A 16116-nucleotide genomic window follows, 5' to 3' on the forward strand; every position below is an offset into this window, starting at 1 on the left:
GTTGCCTTCATGGTTTCTAGAATATCACAACTCCTGGAACACTTTCAGAGTAAATCTAGAAAGAAAGGAACATGGAATTTTTCAGAATAATGCAGATTTTAAATACTCCATACTCACGGTGGAAGCCTTTTAACAACTTCTTGAAGAACTCTTTCTACATTTGTTCCAAATTTTGCAGAGATCTGATAAAAAAAAAAAAGACCATTCTTTAACAGATTAGAATTAAGAAATCAGACAAAATTAACAACAAGTTGCTAACAAGTAAGTGTATATGTAAATCTCCAGAGCTGCTTTAGCTCATCACAATTATGTTTTCCTAGGATAATTAGCTAAAGTGACAGGCAATACAAGCCACCCCCTCAATCCACATCATAGATAGATAGATAGATAGATAGATAGATAGATAGATAGATAGATAGATAGAATATATCTCTATCGTAGACCTATCTATATATATTGTTCAGTGCATAAAATAAATAATACAGCTGAATATAGTTATAATTTTATTATTCTTGTTAAATAAAAGTGTTTCTTTAACTATGCATAAGATGCCCCAACCCCCACAGATGGCTATCAAACTATTTGTAACTATTCAGAAACTCTGCACTCACTGAAAAAACAATGTCAACTATGAGCCGAGCTGTAAAGAGAGTGCGAGATAGAGAGAGGAGGCAGGTTTTCCACTGACCGATCTTCTGGCAAGTATGAGGATACAAATCTCAGACCTGTGACTGCTCACTGGATATTTCAGTGTAAAATCTTATTTCTAATGTCCTATATACTCTGCTACTGCTTTGTCTAGGGAATGGGTCTGCAGACAGGCTGCCAGTTCTCATGAAGGAGCAGATAATAGATCACATTATTGAGGCTCGGAGAACACAGGGAGCTCACCTAGGACACTGATCAGAATCCCCAGATGTTTTATTAGAAGTAGGTACAGAACGGAGGGCTGGGGGACAGGGTGCTGAGTCTGTTCACATCTATGTTGGTCATTTCCATTCTACTGCTCTATCATAGGAGCAAAACAACGAAAATGACGGCAGTGATGGATCCATTACATGATGGACAACAACGGCGGCATCATTGACCTTAATGGGTTTCGTCCAGTTTCTGTCATTTGGCGGACAAAACAGTGCTGCGCTATTTTTTCCAGGATTTTTGGCGGAATCTGCGACGGAGGCTCCTAACAGATGTGAACACAGCCTCATATATATTTTGTCATTTTTGCTTAGAAGACTACCCTGGACCAAACTTACAGCCCAATAGATATCCTTTTTCAGTTTGAAATCTTTGCCCCCTCCTTCAGCCCAATTTTTAGCATGAGTGCTCTATTAAGCCATAAAAGTGGACAAGGAAGGTATAAAGCAAACACACCCTGATGCAGTCACTCGCAGGAATATCAAACATCTTTTCAATTTGTTTCTCCACTCTCTCCGGATCTGCATTCTTTAAATCAATCTAAAAGCAAAAGAAGAATTACAAAATGTTTATCTACACTCTTAAATGTTTATCTACACATCTCAAAGAACATGTGCACAGCCGCACACTTACATATGGACACACAGGGGTGGACACAAAAGAAAAAAAGGATGCATTAGTCCACTCTTTGTACCCTGTGTGATCCTGGCCTAAGGCTGGAATCTCACATGCAGTTTTTTTAAGCAGTTTTTTTGAGTCAAACACAGGAGTGGATCTAAAAAGAAAGAATCAAGGAAAGACTGCTAGGTCTCCTCTCTTTTGTATACAAAAAAAAAACAAAAAAAACAACAACAATTGCTATAACAACTGCATGTGTGATTCCATTCTAAGACTTACAATTCTAAGGCTCCATGCACACGACTAATCTTGATCAAAGTACGGATCCATTCATTTCTATTGCCCATGGACATTCTCCCATACATTTACGGGCCGTAGAAAACATCCGCAAAAAATATATAAATACTATATAATGGGAGCACGGCCCTCCAATGTGGGTGACTGTTCGCGGCCGTGCCCATAATGACGGCTCGGGATTACGGCTACGGCCATGTGCAAGGGCCCTAAAGTGTGCCTATGGTGAAAAATAAAAACTTTGCAGTGCTCTTCGAGCCTCATGTACAGTACCTTTGTGAAGGCTTTCCTTTTAAAGCTTAGTCATTTGTGCTGCAGACCTTTCCTTTTTCCAAATTATTGAGAAGTTGTTATCATTGTCTTTCATATTACAAATAGAGCGGGGCTGCAGTCCAGTCATGGTCACAATTTCTACAATATTACACTTACCACTCCTCCCAAATTCCATTACTACACTTCTACACACGGCTAGATCACAGCTGCGGTGATTACGGGAATTAGCTAGCATGTTCCCTCGACAAAATTATATTTTAAAGCTAAAAAAAATAAAAAACAATGATACCTTCCTTGTCAGAGTTCTAACGCTATATCATCTTCTGCTCTCTCTTCGTACGGGTGATCACTTTCTGGTTGAGACATCAACTAAGGGAAGACATCGACACTGTGCAGTTCCCTTAGTTCACGTGCTGCCGAGCGTGTCTTCACGTGGACGCGCTTGGCAGCACAATCAATCAGTCCAAATTATATATATATTAAATACGCTACACATAGGAAAAGCAATGTCTGACCTGCACGTAGTACGCCCCCTGTACTGGGAGGTCAGTGATAGCGGGAGCGCACTACCGTGAAGAAGCTCCTCCCGTATCATTGTAAACTGCCTAGAATACGTCTCCAGCGGCTCAGTGTGCAAGATACGTATTCCACATGACTGACTTACGGTCCGTTTCTAACTACCAACACAATACTGTGGATGATACAGGGGTTGTGGCCATATAACTTTCAAAGGACGCATTCAAGGTAAATAAGAGAATAGCTAAAGATGATTAACTTGCCAAGCTGTAATGATTTATACAAAGTTGTTTATAACTGGAGGTGCTCTGGGTATTCCCAACTCAGGGATAAATGTGAATGTTGCAGGTCCCAGCTCACCCGACCCCTGTTTTACCTAGTGAGGTGGGCACCGCACACAAACAGAGGGCAAAATGAGAGGTGGCAACCCATGTACGTGGTTATGGGAGCTATGGAAACAGTGGAGCCCGCTTTTTCTTCCGCATACTGAAATAAATGGAGTGCGCAGCAGCGTTCAAATGATTGAATCTATGAGCAGTATATAGCACTCATTTTGTATTCTAGATTATAAACTTGAATTTACACATTGAGATGTTATTAAGGGGATCACTGGAGGGGAGCTTTTACTGTGCGCAGGACTGGAGATGGGGAGAAGAAGAAAAAAAAAGCGACAAGCGGAGGGAGAATCCTGCTTAACCTGACGATGTCTTCATTTATTGCGCAGCTCGCTCATTGAGTTATCTTTACGTAGAGCGGCTGGAGTGCGGCCGTTGTTTACTGATTTATCTGCTGCTGGATTGAGGGCCGAGTTTGATGGCGTGCTCGGCTGTGTAAGCTCTTTACCTTGTTTATGACAGGAATAATTGAAAGTTGCGCTTCAAAGGCGAGGAAGAAGTTTGCCACAGTCTGTGCTTGAATACCCTTAAGGGGGAAAAAAAATAAAATTACATCTACAAATATTGCACATCTAAATGCATTACAACATCAAACCAGGTAAACCGGTAAATGACTTTCCTTCCAGTGAATTTAACTATTGCCATTCAGTAATAATTTAAAAGGAGCTTTACATTTTGAGTGTTCACCATCCTAGAATTCAAATGAAGAAAAAAACCAAAACGCAACTCATGTCATCACTTGCTGCGATTTAATCTCTTCTACTACAGGATTGCTTTTAGAATAACATAGCCGATTTTCTATGCACTATATCATTTATTTTCTGTTATTAATATAGTGCCAACATATTGCGCAGCTCTGTACACAGATTGTAATCCTTCATATTAGACCTCGATGGGGCTCACAATCAAATTCTCTAATCACACATCTCTAGGGCCAGCGTCAGGAGACTAACTACAGAGGATCGTCACCCCGACATGTCGGTTTTAGTAAATACTTCCATCAGTGTTTAAATAACAATTCTGAAACATATTAGAAAATCTTTGTATGTGTTGTGCTGATGCTCTGTTATTCCTCCTGGAATAAATTGACAACTGGGTGTTACCATTCCCCTTGTCAAAGGGGTGTTTCCCTAAATCAGCACTGATTGTATAGCACAAGACAGTAGAGACACACCCTACTAACAGGGATAACGGTAACGCCTAGTTGCCAGTTTATTTTTGCATTTCCAGGAGGAATAACATAGCATAATATGGAGTTCTAATATGGAGTTTAAGAAGGTGCTCAAGTATTCTTATTTTATGTGAAATTCGAGTATTTACTGAAACAGATATTTTAGGAGAGTTGACAGGTCCTCTATCCCATCAGTAAGGTTTTAGAGGAAAAATTAAGTACCCTGCGGAAATCCATGTCTAGGGACAACAGAAAGAATCCAAGTAGATGGGATCCTGTTTGGATGAAACCTAAGACCTCAGTGCTTATACATTAGGAGTGCCAACCACTGAGCCATGGATTCTGCACCCCACCAGAAAATCCTGATGGAGAATGTGCGGTCATCAGTCGAGTCCACCTGTGAATGGCTCCAAAAAAAAAAAAAAAGTTTTGGAGTATCTAGTCAAAGTCTTGACTTGAACCCCATTGAGATGCTGTGGTTCATGAAAACCCTTAAATGTGATTGAATTAAAGAAATTCTGCAAAGTAGAGTGTCCTAAATTCCTCCACAGCGATGTGAAAAGACTCATGGCATGTTATTGGAAGCATTTGATTAACGTGGTTACTTCCAAAGGAAATTAAGTTTAAGGGGGCAATTATTTTATAGATGTTCAATAACATTTATTCTTCAATAAATGAAATGATCATCTAAAAAACAATTAAGATGTTGTGTTAAGGCCTCTGTCACACACAGAATTTTTCTGGCAATTTTAACTGCATAAAAAAAAAATGCTTCTAAAAATGCTAGCGTTAGTAAAATGTAACATGCATTTTTTTTCTTTCATTTTTAGTGTCATTTTGCAAATACTTTTTATCTGCTGTTTTTGAAGTCCTATAGTGAAGCCCATGGGTAAAATGCCATACATAGAGCCAAGATGAATTTGGAAAAAAAAATGCCAATGACCACAAAATTGCCTCAAATGACACAAACGAAAATGCAGTTCTAAATAGTTTATGCCGGGCAGAGACGCGATCAAGAGTTCTGTGTCAAAGAAATAGAGCTCTGGCCCCAATAACCGTATACTAGGAAACCAATTATTGGAAGACATGGGGTGCATTTATGTCAAAGCATGACAATTCTAGGTGGTGTTTAACCATTTACACCCTGCAGATATTCACAAAATCAGTAAGTAAAAATAAAATTACCTCATTGGCATCGACCACTAATAATACACCTTGGCAAGCAGAAAGGGACCTTGAAACTTCATAGCTAAAATCAACATGACCCTAGAAAAAGAACAGAACACACTAATGCTCAACAGTAACAAAAAGAAGAACTGGGATTTTTGTAAAGCATTGTTTCACTGGTTGGAGCTGCATTCTTATTACTACAATGCTAAAATAATAAGGTTTGATTAATATCACAACATAGCACTAAACAAAAATAGCAAAATCACTGCCTATAGTATAGTAGATAAACACAAAAGAAACAAGTGAAAGAAACAGCAGTTTTCTATGATGATGGAATCACTTTCATTACGTGCTGATGTTTTCCAATAATCCCTTGCTGGGGTGCAGAGAATTGTAATCTCGATTGCTTCCCTGAAGACAAAACTAGTGCAAGGAGAAAAGGACAGGGCTTTCCCATGACAACCAGTCATATTACAACTCATTTTTCTACAGCCCTTTTAAAAATAAAAGTTTGTATGAAACCAGGGTAAGGCTCATGCATTGATACACACATTACGACAACTCTATTCACAGACTGCCCTAGAATAGCATTTCCCAACCCCAATCCTCAAGTGCCCCCAACATGTCAAGTTTTCAGGATTTCCTCAGTATCACACAGACGATTGCACTATTGTCACTGCTTTTAATTTTTGCCACAGGGAGTATGGGATATCCTCAAATTATGGCCTGTTGGGGTTACTTGCGCTGAGTAAGGCCTCATGCACACGACCGTAGCCATGTGCACGCCCGGGTCAACGGACCGGGGAGTGTCACCCGAGAGCCGCCCGCAAATCGCAGGCCGTGCACATGGCCGTATCCGTTGTTTCCTATGAGCCTGGACCGCAGAACACGGACGTAATAAGACTTGCCCGTTCTTTCTGCGGTCCAGGCTCGGGCTGCGGTCGTGTGCATGGGCCCATAGGAATGAATGGGGCCGCAATTCTCCCGTGGATTTTCGGGGAATTGCGGCCGCAAAAGCACGTTCGTGTGCATGGGGCCTTAGGTCTCATGCACATGAATGTGTTTTTGCGTCCGCAATTCATCCGCAAAAATGCAGATGAATTGCACATTAATTTATTTCTATAGGCCCATGCACACGACCGTGGTTTGGGCTGGGAGCCCGCACCGCAAAAAAAATACGACAAGTCATTATACGGGCCGCACTTGCGGTACGGGCTCATTGAAATCAATGTGCGCACGGTCCATGATTTGCGGACGGTCCGCGGATGACACTCTGCGGCCGGCCGTGCTGTAATCACGGGCCGTGCACACGGCTATGGCCGTGTGCATGAGGCCTAATAAGTACATTATTTCTTTTGTGTTGCTAACATAACATCAACAATTTCTGCAGAGCGTTACACGGATAGTCATCACTCACATCAGTCCCTGTCCACAATGAGGATCACAGTCTAAATATTTTTCACCTCTCTCTCGCACACTAGAGACAATTTCATAGGACTCTGAAAACCAATGTTTATGTTTTTGGAGTGAGAAACCGGAGTACCCAGAGGAAACCGAAAACCTAAACTCCGCTCAGATGTGGTCTTCTTCGTGGTAGGATTTGAACCCAGGAAGCTAGTGAAGCATAGCAACAGCGCTAACCACTTAGCCAATATGCTGCTATTGCCTACAGGGTAGTGCTGGAGAATTTATAAAGAGACTAATTCTAATTAACATATCCAGAAATAGTCTCTGCAAACCAGGGCTTCACTTTAAATGCTATGTACGCCTTTGAAATTGTATTTATTAAAAATTATTTTTACTTTTTGAGATACAGCTGCTTTGTATCCTGTATACAGAGCAGCTGTATCGTACGCGGACCTGAATCCGTTAGGTCAGCAGGACTGACGGGTTCAGTGAAAGCAGGTCCTGTGTGTCTCGGACACGCAGGATCCGCCTATAATCTATCACATCTAAGTTATGAACTTAGACATGATCGATAGCAGCTCCACCGTGTGTGTCAGAGACACGCAGGACCCGCTGACACTGAACCCGTCAGTCCGGTCTTCACGATACAGCTGCCATGTATACAAGATACAGAGCAAATCTCAAAAAGTTAAAATAATGTTTAATAAAAAAAAAATTTTGAAAGTTGCACCAATCACACTGATACACATTTTTATTTTAAAAAAAAAAAAAAACAGTATCAAAAAGGCATACATAGCCTTTAAAGATTGTAATAGATTATAATGTAAGGCACTGGGGAGCACTTCTGGGCACCTGCTTTTATTTTCCAGAAGTGCTTTGGGAGCAGCTGCCGGATTCGATATAACTCTACACATCAGAAACAAGACCATAAACATAAATAGAAAAAAAAAATAATTTACAGCAAACTTACCGGAGTGTCAATCAGGTTTAGGAGATACTTCTTGCCCTCATAGGTGTAAAACAGAGACGCAGTCTGAGCTTTCACTGTAATCCCTCGCTCCCTTTCCACTTGTAGCTTATCTAGAACCTGCTTATTGGAGGCAGCTTTTGGAATACACCCTGTGGGAAGGAACAGATAAATGTACAACCAGTATTCTTCAACTAAAGTATTATTTCAGGGTTTCACATTAAAAATGTACGTAAAAGGTGTTACATTATCGTCCCTGGATTGGCAAAAATCTTTTCTCTTTTCACCAACTCTCAGTGGCATGCGCCGCTCAGGAAAAAAATGACAAGATCTTAACCAGGCGGTACCGGTATCCAACACGACGTGCCCACGACGAGCACTGTGGAACTGAGAGGGGTACAGTGACAGCTCTTGGGTCATACGCGAACGGATCCAAAGACATCTTTCACCCAATGTATGCCGAAAGAGTGTCCTTTTGGAATACTCCGGGTCGGTGAGCTTTGGCATACCCTTTTTTCTGTACAGAATATCGTAGTATTTTATTCTTTACAGAGAGACGCTGTAAAAAAAATTTTTTTGCTGTGGGAATCCATTGATGAGTATACCACTATATCCTTATACTGTGGCATACGTCACAGCCTTCCGACATATATCTCCAACACAAGCCTCAAATGCTATGTGAACAGAGACTAAATAACGAAAAGTAGTTACAAAATTACTAAAATATATATTAAGATTAAATATATATCTGGATCTTTTATTTTTTGTTGACTGGCTCTCCTTCAGATAGGTCATCAATAGCAGATCGTTGGGGATCCTACTCCCGGCACCCCCATGACTCAAGGGGCCACGGCCTCTTTATTGTTTACCAGGGAGAGCACTGAACAATTCCGTAGTGGCGGTGCCTGGGATTGCAGTTCTCCGCAACTCGGTCCCATTCAAGCAAATGGGAATGGAACTGCAATCCCAGGCAAAGCCACTATGGAAGCGTACGGAGATATTCCTGGTAAACAATAAAAAGACTGTGGCCCCTTCAGTCAGCTGTTGGGTGGGGCTTGCCTGGATTTGGACCCCCACCAATCTGATATTGATGACCTATACTAATGATAGCACATCAATAGAAAAGTCTCGGGGAACCCCTTTAAAAGAATTGCTCCAGCCTGTAAAAGGGAGTGATTCCTATTATTAGATTATATTAGGGAATTGCTGATAATTCCCTAATAAAGAGATCATGAAACGACATAGAAAGGATTGTACGTTCAGCCATGTATACAGGAGAGGCCACGATCGCTCAGTGTAATGCGTGTATGGAAAGTATCAATCATTAAACATTTAACAAACTTCTGACATGTCAGAAGTTTGGATTGGTGGGGGTCTGAGCACTGAGACCCCCACCAATCGCTAAAACGAAGGAGCTGAAGAGTTTGTGTGAGCGCTCAGCCGCTTCGTGTCAGTTCGGCTTTTTACGGAACTGAATGTATCGGAGTACAGACTCAATAGAAAGTCTATGAGCCCGTACTCCGATACGTTTATTTCCGCTTCAGCTGCTTTGTTTTAGTGATTGGTGATTTGACTATGACAGGTCAGAAGTTTGTTAAACGTTTAGTTACACTTTAATATATATTCCGCATACCTGTGATTTCGAGTAGTCGGTCTGCGAGGGTACTTTTCCCATGGTCCACGTGTGCTATTATGCTAAAATTCCGAATATATTCTACATCATATTCAGACACGTCAATTCTTTCCTGAAACAAATAAAGTGAACATTAGAGAAGGTCTTTATATCAGAAAGTCATTAATATCCATCTTGTAGTCACTCCTTAGGGTATGTTCACACGGCTTGAAAAAACAATGGCGCATAAGAAAATTCCCTGTAAAATGAAGTGCATAGACATACGGAAAGGTGTCCGTTGGCCATAGAAATTAATGGGCCCGTAATTACGGGCGATTTTACGGTCGTGTGCATGGGGCCTAATACAATAACTAAAAATGCTTCATCCACAGTAGCCGACTGGGTGATCTGACCTCCCTGCTGAAGATTTCACAACTCCCACTACACCCTTCCTCAGATTGCAGACATAGACACATTTATGGCGATCTTTTTTAAGAATCCCATTGCCGAAGAATTAAAACATTTGCAGACCATCCTCTCGCTTCCCATCACACGTACTCTGACCACAGGCTGCATTTTATAGACCTCTTCATCCAAGCGATTGGTCAATGTGAGTGCCCATCCGCCGTGGCCATTAGTAAGGGCATGGTAGGTGCCCCTGCACTCTAGCGAGCAGAGGGGTCTTGCATGTGACTCTGCCCTAGCAATTTTTTTTCTTGGGGTGTAGGAGCGCTAAGCACCCCTTCAATTTAGTGATTGATTGGCATCTAATGAGTGTCCCTTCACTCTACCAATCGGTGTGGGTCCGGTGGATGTGCCTTCTTTCTAGCAATAGGGGGACCAAAAATGTATCACTCATCAGAAGTTTTTAAAAATCAATTGTGGTTCCTGACTTTGAACTCACTCTTTATTTGTAGTGCACAGTTGTTAATTGGAGAATAACACTAGATGAACAAGTTGTAGAATACACAGCGCAAAAGAAAAATACTGTCACGACTTCATCCAAACTAGATGGTGACCGAACCTAAACATTCACACTATTTAAGAGAAAAGGATTTCGTAATAAAGTAGAATTGTGATTTCACCTTTTTTGAACTATACGGCGCCACCTGCGATAGATTTGTACGATGAAACGTCTGTAATAAGCAACGACTCCCCCAGAGGGTCACCCCCAGCCATCTCTGCCCTGACAGGTGCCTACGGAGGGCACAAACTTGATGTTTCCACTTCCAGAGATACAAACATTTTGCAGTGTGGTGAGAATTTACAGCAAACATTTCTCCACGATCAGTCCAGCCGGACAAGGCCTCATACATGCAGCGTAGCCTGGTGTACGGGATTAACCCTGTTATTACTAGTACACGCCATTGTTCTAATAAAGAGTAGTCTGGAAGAACAAGAAAAAGATGAAAATGTAACAACACATCAGTTGGCAACAAATTCCTCCAACATACAGTAGCGCTATCAAAATACAAAGTACTGTAGAAGTCTTCTCACGCAGTCATTGGGCAGATATATATGATTGTACGGCATGTAGTTGCACATTTTTTAAATACAGTTGACGATCCATCTGGCAAAAAAAAACAAAAAAAAAAAACAACGAATTTCCGTTTAATTTCCCTAGTGGTGACGTTGCTGTTAGTATGATATTAAAATAAATTTGATGTATTTGTGTTCTACTTATTTTTTTTTTCTTACTTTTACTTCACTATGGGGGCTGCCATTTTTTTTTTTCATCTCTGTATGTGTCGATTAACGACACATACAGAGATGGAATACGGCACATACAAGCCCATAGAGAATGCGAACGCGTACGCCGTCTGTGTGGGAACGGCGCATGCGCCGCTCCCACACAGACCAAAACGAAGCTTGTTAGCAGAGCGAAATCCGGCGCCATTTTCATGTGGACCGGAAGCTGCTGCCGGACAGTCAGATAACGGCTTCCGGCCATATGTTCAAGGAAGCGAAGACGCAAGGAATAGGAGCGGAGGCGGCAGCAGGAGCAGGTAAGTTATGTTTGTGTATGTGATGTGTATATTATGTTCATGTGATACTGTCTGCTGAACCCTGTATCTAATCCTCCTACACTGTGCAGTCGCTCAGAAAATGGCGGCACACTGTGTAGGAGGTTTGAAGAATCAAACCCCTCCTTCTCCCGGCACTAGCCAGAATAAGGGAGGGGGGATTGTGTGAGGACACTAGAGCGAGTGTGTCCACCCCAAATTTGCAGCATAAAGCAATGAGGTTGCTTTACCACATTGACTATGCTGCAATTTTGGGAACTGCTCCCTCTAGTGCCCAGCACATGGAAATGTTATAAATTAGAATCTAATTTATAATATTTCCTGAAAAAAATTAAAACCATGTGTAATTACTTAAATAATAATTGTTTAACTAAAAAAATAAAAATAAATTTCTAGCGACACATTCCCTTTAATTGGGTTTTACACTGGGCGATTATCGGGCAGACAAGCGTTCATAGAACGCTCGTTACCGATAATTGCTCTGTATAAACAAGAATGGTCAGCAGATGAACGAGCACAAAATCGTTCATCTGCTGATCGTATGGTTTTAAAAAAGTAAAATATTATCGTTGTCGGCAGCACATGTGTAAACAGGAAGACGCGCTGCCAACATGATAATAATATATGGGGACGAGCGATCGGAGTAACGACCGCTCGTCCCCATCCATAGCTCCTTGTGACAGGAGCAAACGAGCGCCGATCAACGAGGTCTTGTTGTAATCTGTCGGGTTTCCCCACAGATTACAGCTGATCACTGGGGGTCCCAGCAAGGGGGTCGCTTTGTGATCAGCTTATTGTCAAGAGACCCTTGTAACGACGAACAACGGATCACATAACTTTTATCAAAACAGTTAATCAATGGGATCCGTTCTGATGTCTGCTACAACAGGCGAGGACAGGTACTTTTTTTTTTTAACAATATCTGTCCCAAAAGGGATTTAACAAAGTTCATAGTATATATTTCTGGGGATTGGCGCATTATTTTACACTGATAAATCCAGTGTATTAAGAAGCAATATTAGTGTGTATGCACTTTGCTCCCTCTAGTGGCAGACTTCTGGTGTTTCACTCTGCTGATGAGTAGTGGATCCAGATCTCCACATTAGTAACACATAACTCTGACCTGTCATAGTTTATATCGGCAACCTTCGGTACTGCAGTTGTTGTAAAACTACAATTCCCAGCATGCTCTGACATCCTTTGGTCTGGGCATGCTGTCAGGGCATGCTGGGAGTTGTAGTTTCACAACTGGCGTGCCGAAGGTTGCGGACTTCAGGTTATGCTGTATAAATAGTTTTTAACCACGTTAGAACAAATTAAAAAAATAAATAAATGGACAGGCTCAACTTAAAAAAACTCGTTTAACACAAGTATGGGAGCTCAGAGCCGGCGCAGGACGGTAGGGACATTCTATACATCTGCCGCAATACAAATGACGGCTTTTCTACAGAAGAGCGGATAAGTCAGTGGTATTCTCCATTGTATGCTCTCCCTGTGAGCGCTAATGTTCTGCACCGGAACACAGCGCCCCCTACGCACAACATAAGTCACACTGCAGCGCTCCCTACGCACAACATAGGTCACACTGCAGCGCCCATGTATTGCCACTACCCGGCTCACTCACCTTCCTGCCAACACCGTGTCCTACACATAAATACATGCATACATGTGACTGCCGGTCCCCCGGCATGCTCTGCTTCTCTGCTGCTCTTAAAGCGGCAATGACACAAGACTTTTTTTTAAAAGGGAAACGGTAAGAACGAGCTCGACATTCTACTTGTTTCCCTAATTCTACCTAAACAAATGATTTACTTTCACTGTTCTGCAGGCATGATAGGACATATTCATAAATATATAGCAGAGGGGAGTTTTTCGTGGGGAAACAGTTACAAACATTTTAGAGTTCATTCTAGCAATACTTAGGGGGTGTGGCTTTTTTGGGGGTTTATTGGGGGCGTGGCTTGCGATGAGGCGTGGTTTCCAAACGACAATTTTTTTTCCAAAACATTCCATATATGTAACTATTAGCCCAGTTGCACACGGCCGAGTGGCTCTCAAGACGTTTTTCACCTGATAGTTTTCACGGACCCATTGAGTGAATCGCGTTCGTGAAAACGGACCAGACTCTCTGATCTGTGGACAGATAGGACATGTTCTATCTTTCCATGGATCACGGACGGGACTCAGGCAGCACACACGGTCGTGTGCATTAGTCTTAAGAACAGGGCTAACATCAGCACCCGGTGAACCCGGGCAAGTGCCAGGGCAGGGCCCACTCGGCCGTCGGGTGCAGACACTGCCGTCATGGCTCTTCCCGGAGTGGAATTCCAGGCCAGAGCTTTGCCGCGCTCTGACCGGGGATTCCTGGCCTGGAAAAGCCCCTGACGTCACTACCCATGTATGGACAGTGACATCAGGGTCTCCTCCAGGAGAAGAATTCCAGGCCAGAGTGTTGGCAACGGTTGGGAATTCCACTCCTAGAGGGAGCCCCAATGGCGTTACCTACAGGGAGGGGGCAGTGTGGCACTACCTGGAAGGGGGCTGTGTGGCACTACCTGGGAGGGGGCTGTGTGGCACTATCTACAGAGGGCACTAAATACATAGGGGCACAAACTGGGGGCCTAATTTCTATATGGGGGCATAAAGAGGGCCCAACTTCTATATGGGCACAAAATGACGTTTTACTGCTGCCATAAGTCCCCCACAAAGGGGCCCACTAAGTCTGTGTCGCCCAAGGGCCCACATAAACCTTGAGCCGGCCCCGCCTAAGAACCTTACAGCAAGGACCGTATAGAAGGAGGGGATGGCCTGGAACAATGATCTCAAATGCCATTTACTGTTGAAGCTTGTATAAAACTTGGATAACTCCTTTAATGCAGACCAGACCCCAAAAATTATTCCAGACAGCCAAATTGTAACCCCATACCATACTCCAGACCAGATATAATTCAGACACCATAATACAGACCCCAATATTCAAACCATACCAAGATCAGATCCCAATATTTAGACCCCAGACAAGACTCCATAATGCAGACCCTATAATACAGACCCCTTAATACACACCCCATACCAGACTCAATATTCAGACCTTAGACCCCATAAATACAGTCCCCCATGCCAGACTACAATATTCAGACCCCAGAGAAGACCCCATAATAGAGAACCCAGACCAGACCCTTTAACTAGATCATACCCTTTTATTACTCACCTATCCTCGCTTCTGGCTCTTCTTCTGCAGACAAGGCTCCTCTTTAGCCAGCACCAGGAAGTCTTTGTCATGATCTAGGGGTATGTGGACCCACTAGGCCGCTCCTCAGTAGCGGAGAGGCAGCTGGCCAAGTCACAGTCTATGCAAAAGTCTATACAAAGATTTCATAGCACAAGGGTACCTGAGATAGTCCAGACAATGTCAGAGGCTTTGGCATGGATGGGGCTAGATGTGGCAGGTTGCGCCAGATGTGGTGAATGATACCAGGAGTGGCAGATGACACCAGACGTGGCATATAACAACAGGCGGCACAACACGACTCCAACACTAGACAGGCTCAGGAACAAAACACAGCACAGGATAAAAGTAGCAGGGCACGGGAATAATGGAAGAAGGATAAAACTAAGGGACCATTTGCAATACAAACATGGGAAGACTACAACAACGCTCAGGCAAGGAGTAAAAGGGCAGGGCCCTTTTTATAGCCCAGGGTGTTCTGGAAAATAATTAATTCATTAATTACATATGCGGACCGGCCCTTTAAGGCCGGGAACCAGCGCGCGCACGCACTCTCTCGGACATTGCAGGACAGAGCGTCCAGAAGGGCTGACGTCTCTGGGGAAGGAGATGCCGGCCACAGGAAGGAGGTCTGCTGTCTCGTCCATCAGCAGGTAAAGGGAGTCTGCAGTCCGCAACCGCGGCCATTACTGTCTTATGCAGTAGTTCCTAAAGCCGAAGAGGTGCCGGATAAGCAGAGGAGGAGCCCGGAGCGAGGAGAGGTGAGTAATTATTATCGACCTTTACCTATTAGATTTTTAATTCTAGAGAGGAAGGATACATTTCTTAAACATAGCTTTTAATTTAGCCCTCAAAATATGTTATTTTGTTTTTTTGTATTTTTAACATAATTTCCATACTGGCATACAAAACACAAACACTCAAATCACTGTGCACTAGGGCTTGCATTCTATTGTTTTGCATCAGGTGCAATGATTTTATTAGGATCGCACAGTGGTGCCCAATATCATTCCTTATACAGTAGTTCAAATAAAATTGCCATGGCTGTTGATAACATATCTGGGCTGGTGTTCTAAAAAGAATGACCCCGTTATCTCTGGAACCTTCCCTATATTATTCTAAGCAGTTTTTTTTTTGTCGATGTATCTAGCATGTCGCTACTACGCAATTTGCCAGTATTATTTCTGGCTCGACAGGGAGACCTATCGCATAGCAATACAACAGTTAGTTTAGCAGTCCCTAGATTATTCCATTAAGTATCGGCCGGAAAAAAACAGCCGCCCCTGCTTTTCCCGGCCAGTGACTGGGACATACTAGTATATTTACTAGGATTGCCTTAAAATATAGGGACAGTTCCTTCAAATTTGTGACTGTTGGCAACTATTCTATCAGAGCGCAGCTTTAATATCTTAACCTGCTCTAAAAAAAATAAAAGTTGAGCTCTGATTGGTTGCTATGGGCAACAAGAAGTTTTTATAAATCTGCCCAAATGTGTGTAAAAATGTTAAAACAAAAACAAAGC

The 16116-nt window shown here is 42.6% G+C and overlaps 1 protein-coding gene across 1 annotated transcript in view; it reads right to left on the minus strand.

Annotated features, from left to right (window-relative positions):
* Positions 1–10635, minus strand: part of GUF1 (GTP binding elongation factor GUF1) — a 32050-nt gene extending 21415 nt beyond the window's left edge. Inside the window, exons 1-7 of the mRNA XM_075849601.1 lie at positions 10427–10635; positions 9363–9474; positions 7733–7881; positions 5371–5451; positions 3463–3540; positions 1375–1458; positions 118–182 (exon numbers count right to left, since the gene is read on the minus strand). Of these exons, the coding sequence (XP_075705716.1) occupies positions 118–182; positions 1375–1458; positions 3463–3540; positions 5371–5451; positions 7733–7881; positions 9363–9474; positions 10427–10618 (761 nt within the window). The 5' untranslated portion in view covers positions 10619–10635. The remainder of the gene's footprint in view (positions 1–117; positions 183–1374; positions 1459–3462; positions 3541–5370; positions 5452–7732; positions 7882–9362; positions 9475–10426) is intronic.
* Between the last annotated feature and the right edge of the window lie 5481 nt (positions 10636–16116).

Source organism: Rhinoderma darwinii, chromosome 1 (assembly GCF_050947455.1).
Source record: "Rhinoderma darwinii isolate aRhiDar2 chromosome 1, aRhiDar2.hap1, whole genome shotgun sequence".
NCBI lineage: Eukaryota > Metazoa > Chordata > Amphibia > Anura > Rhinodermatidae > Rhinoderma > Rhinoderma darwinii.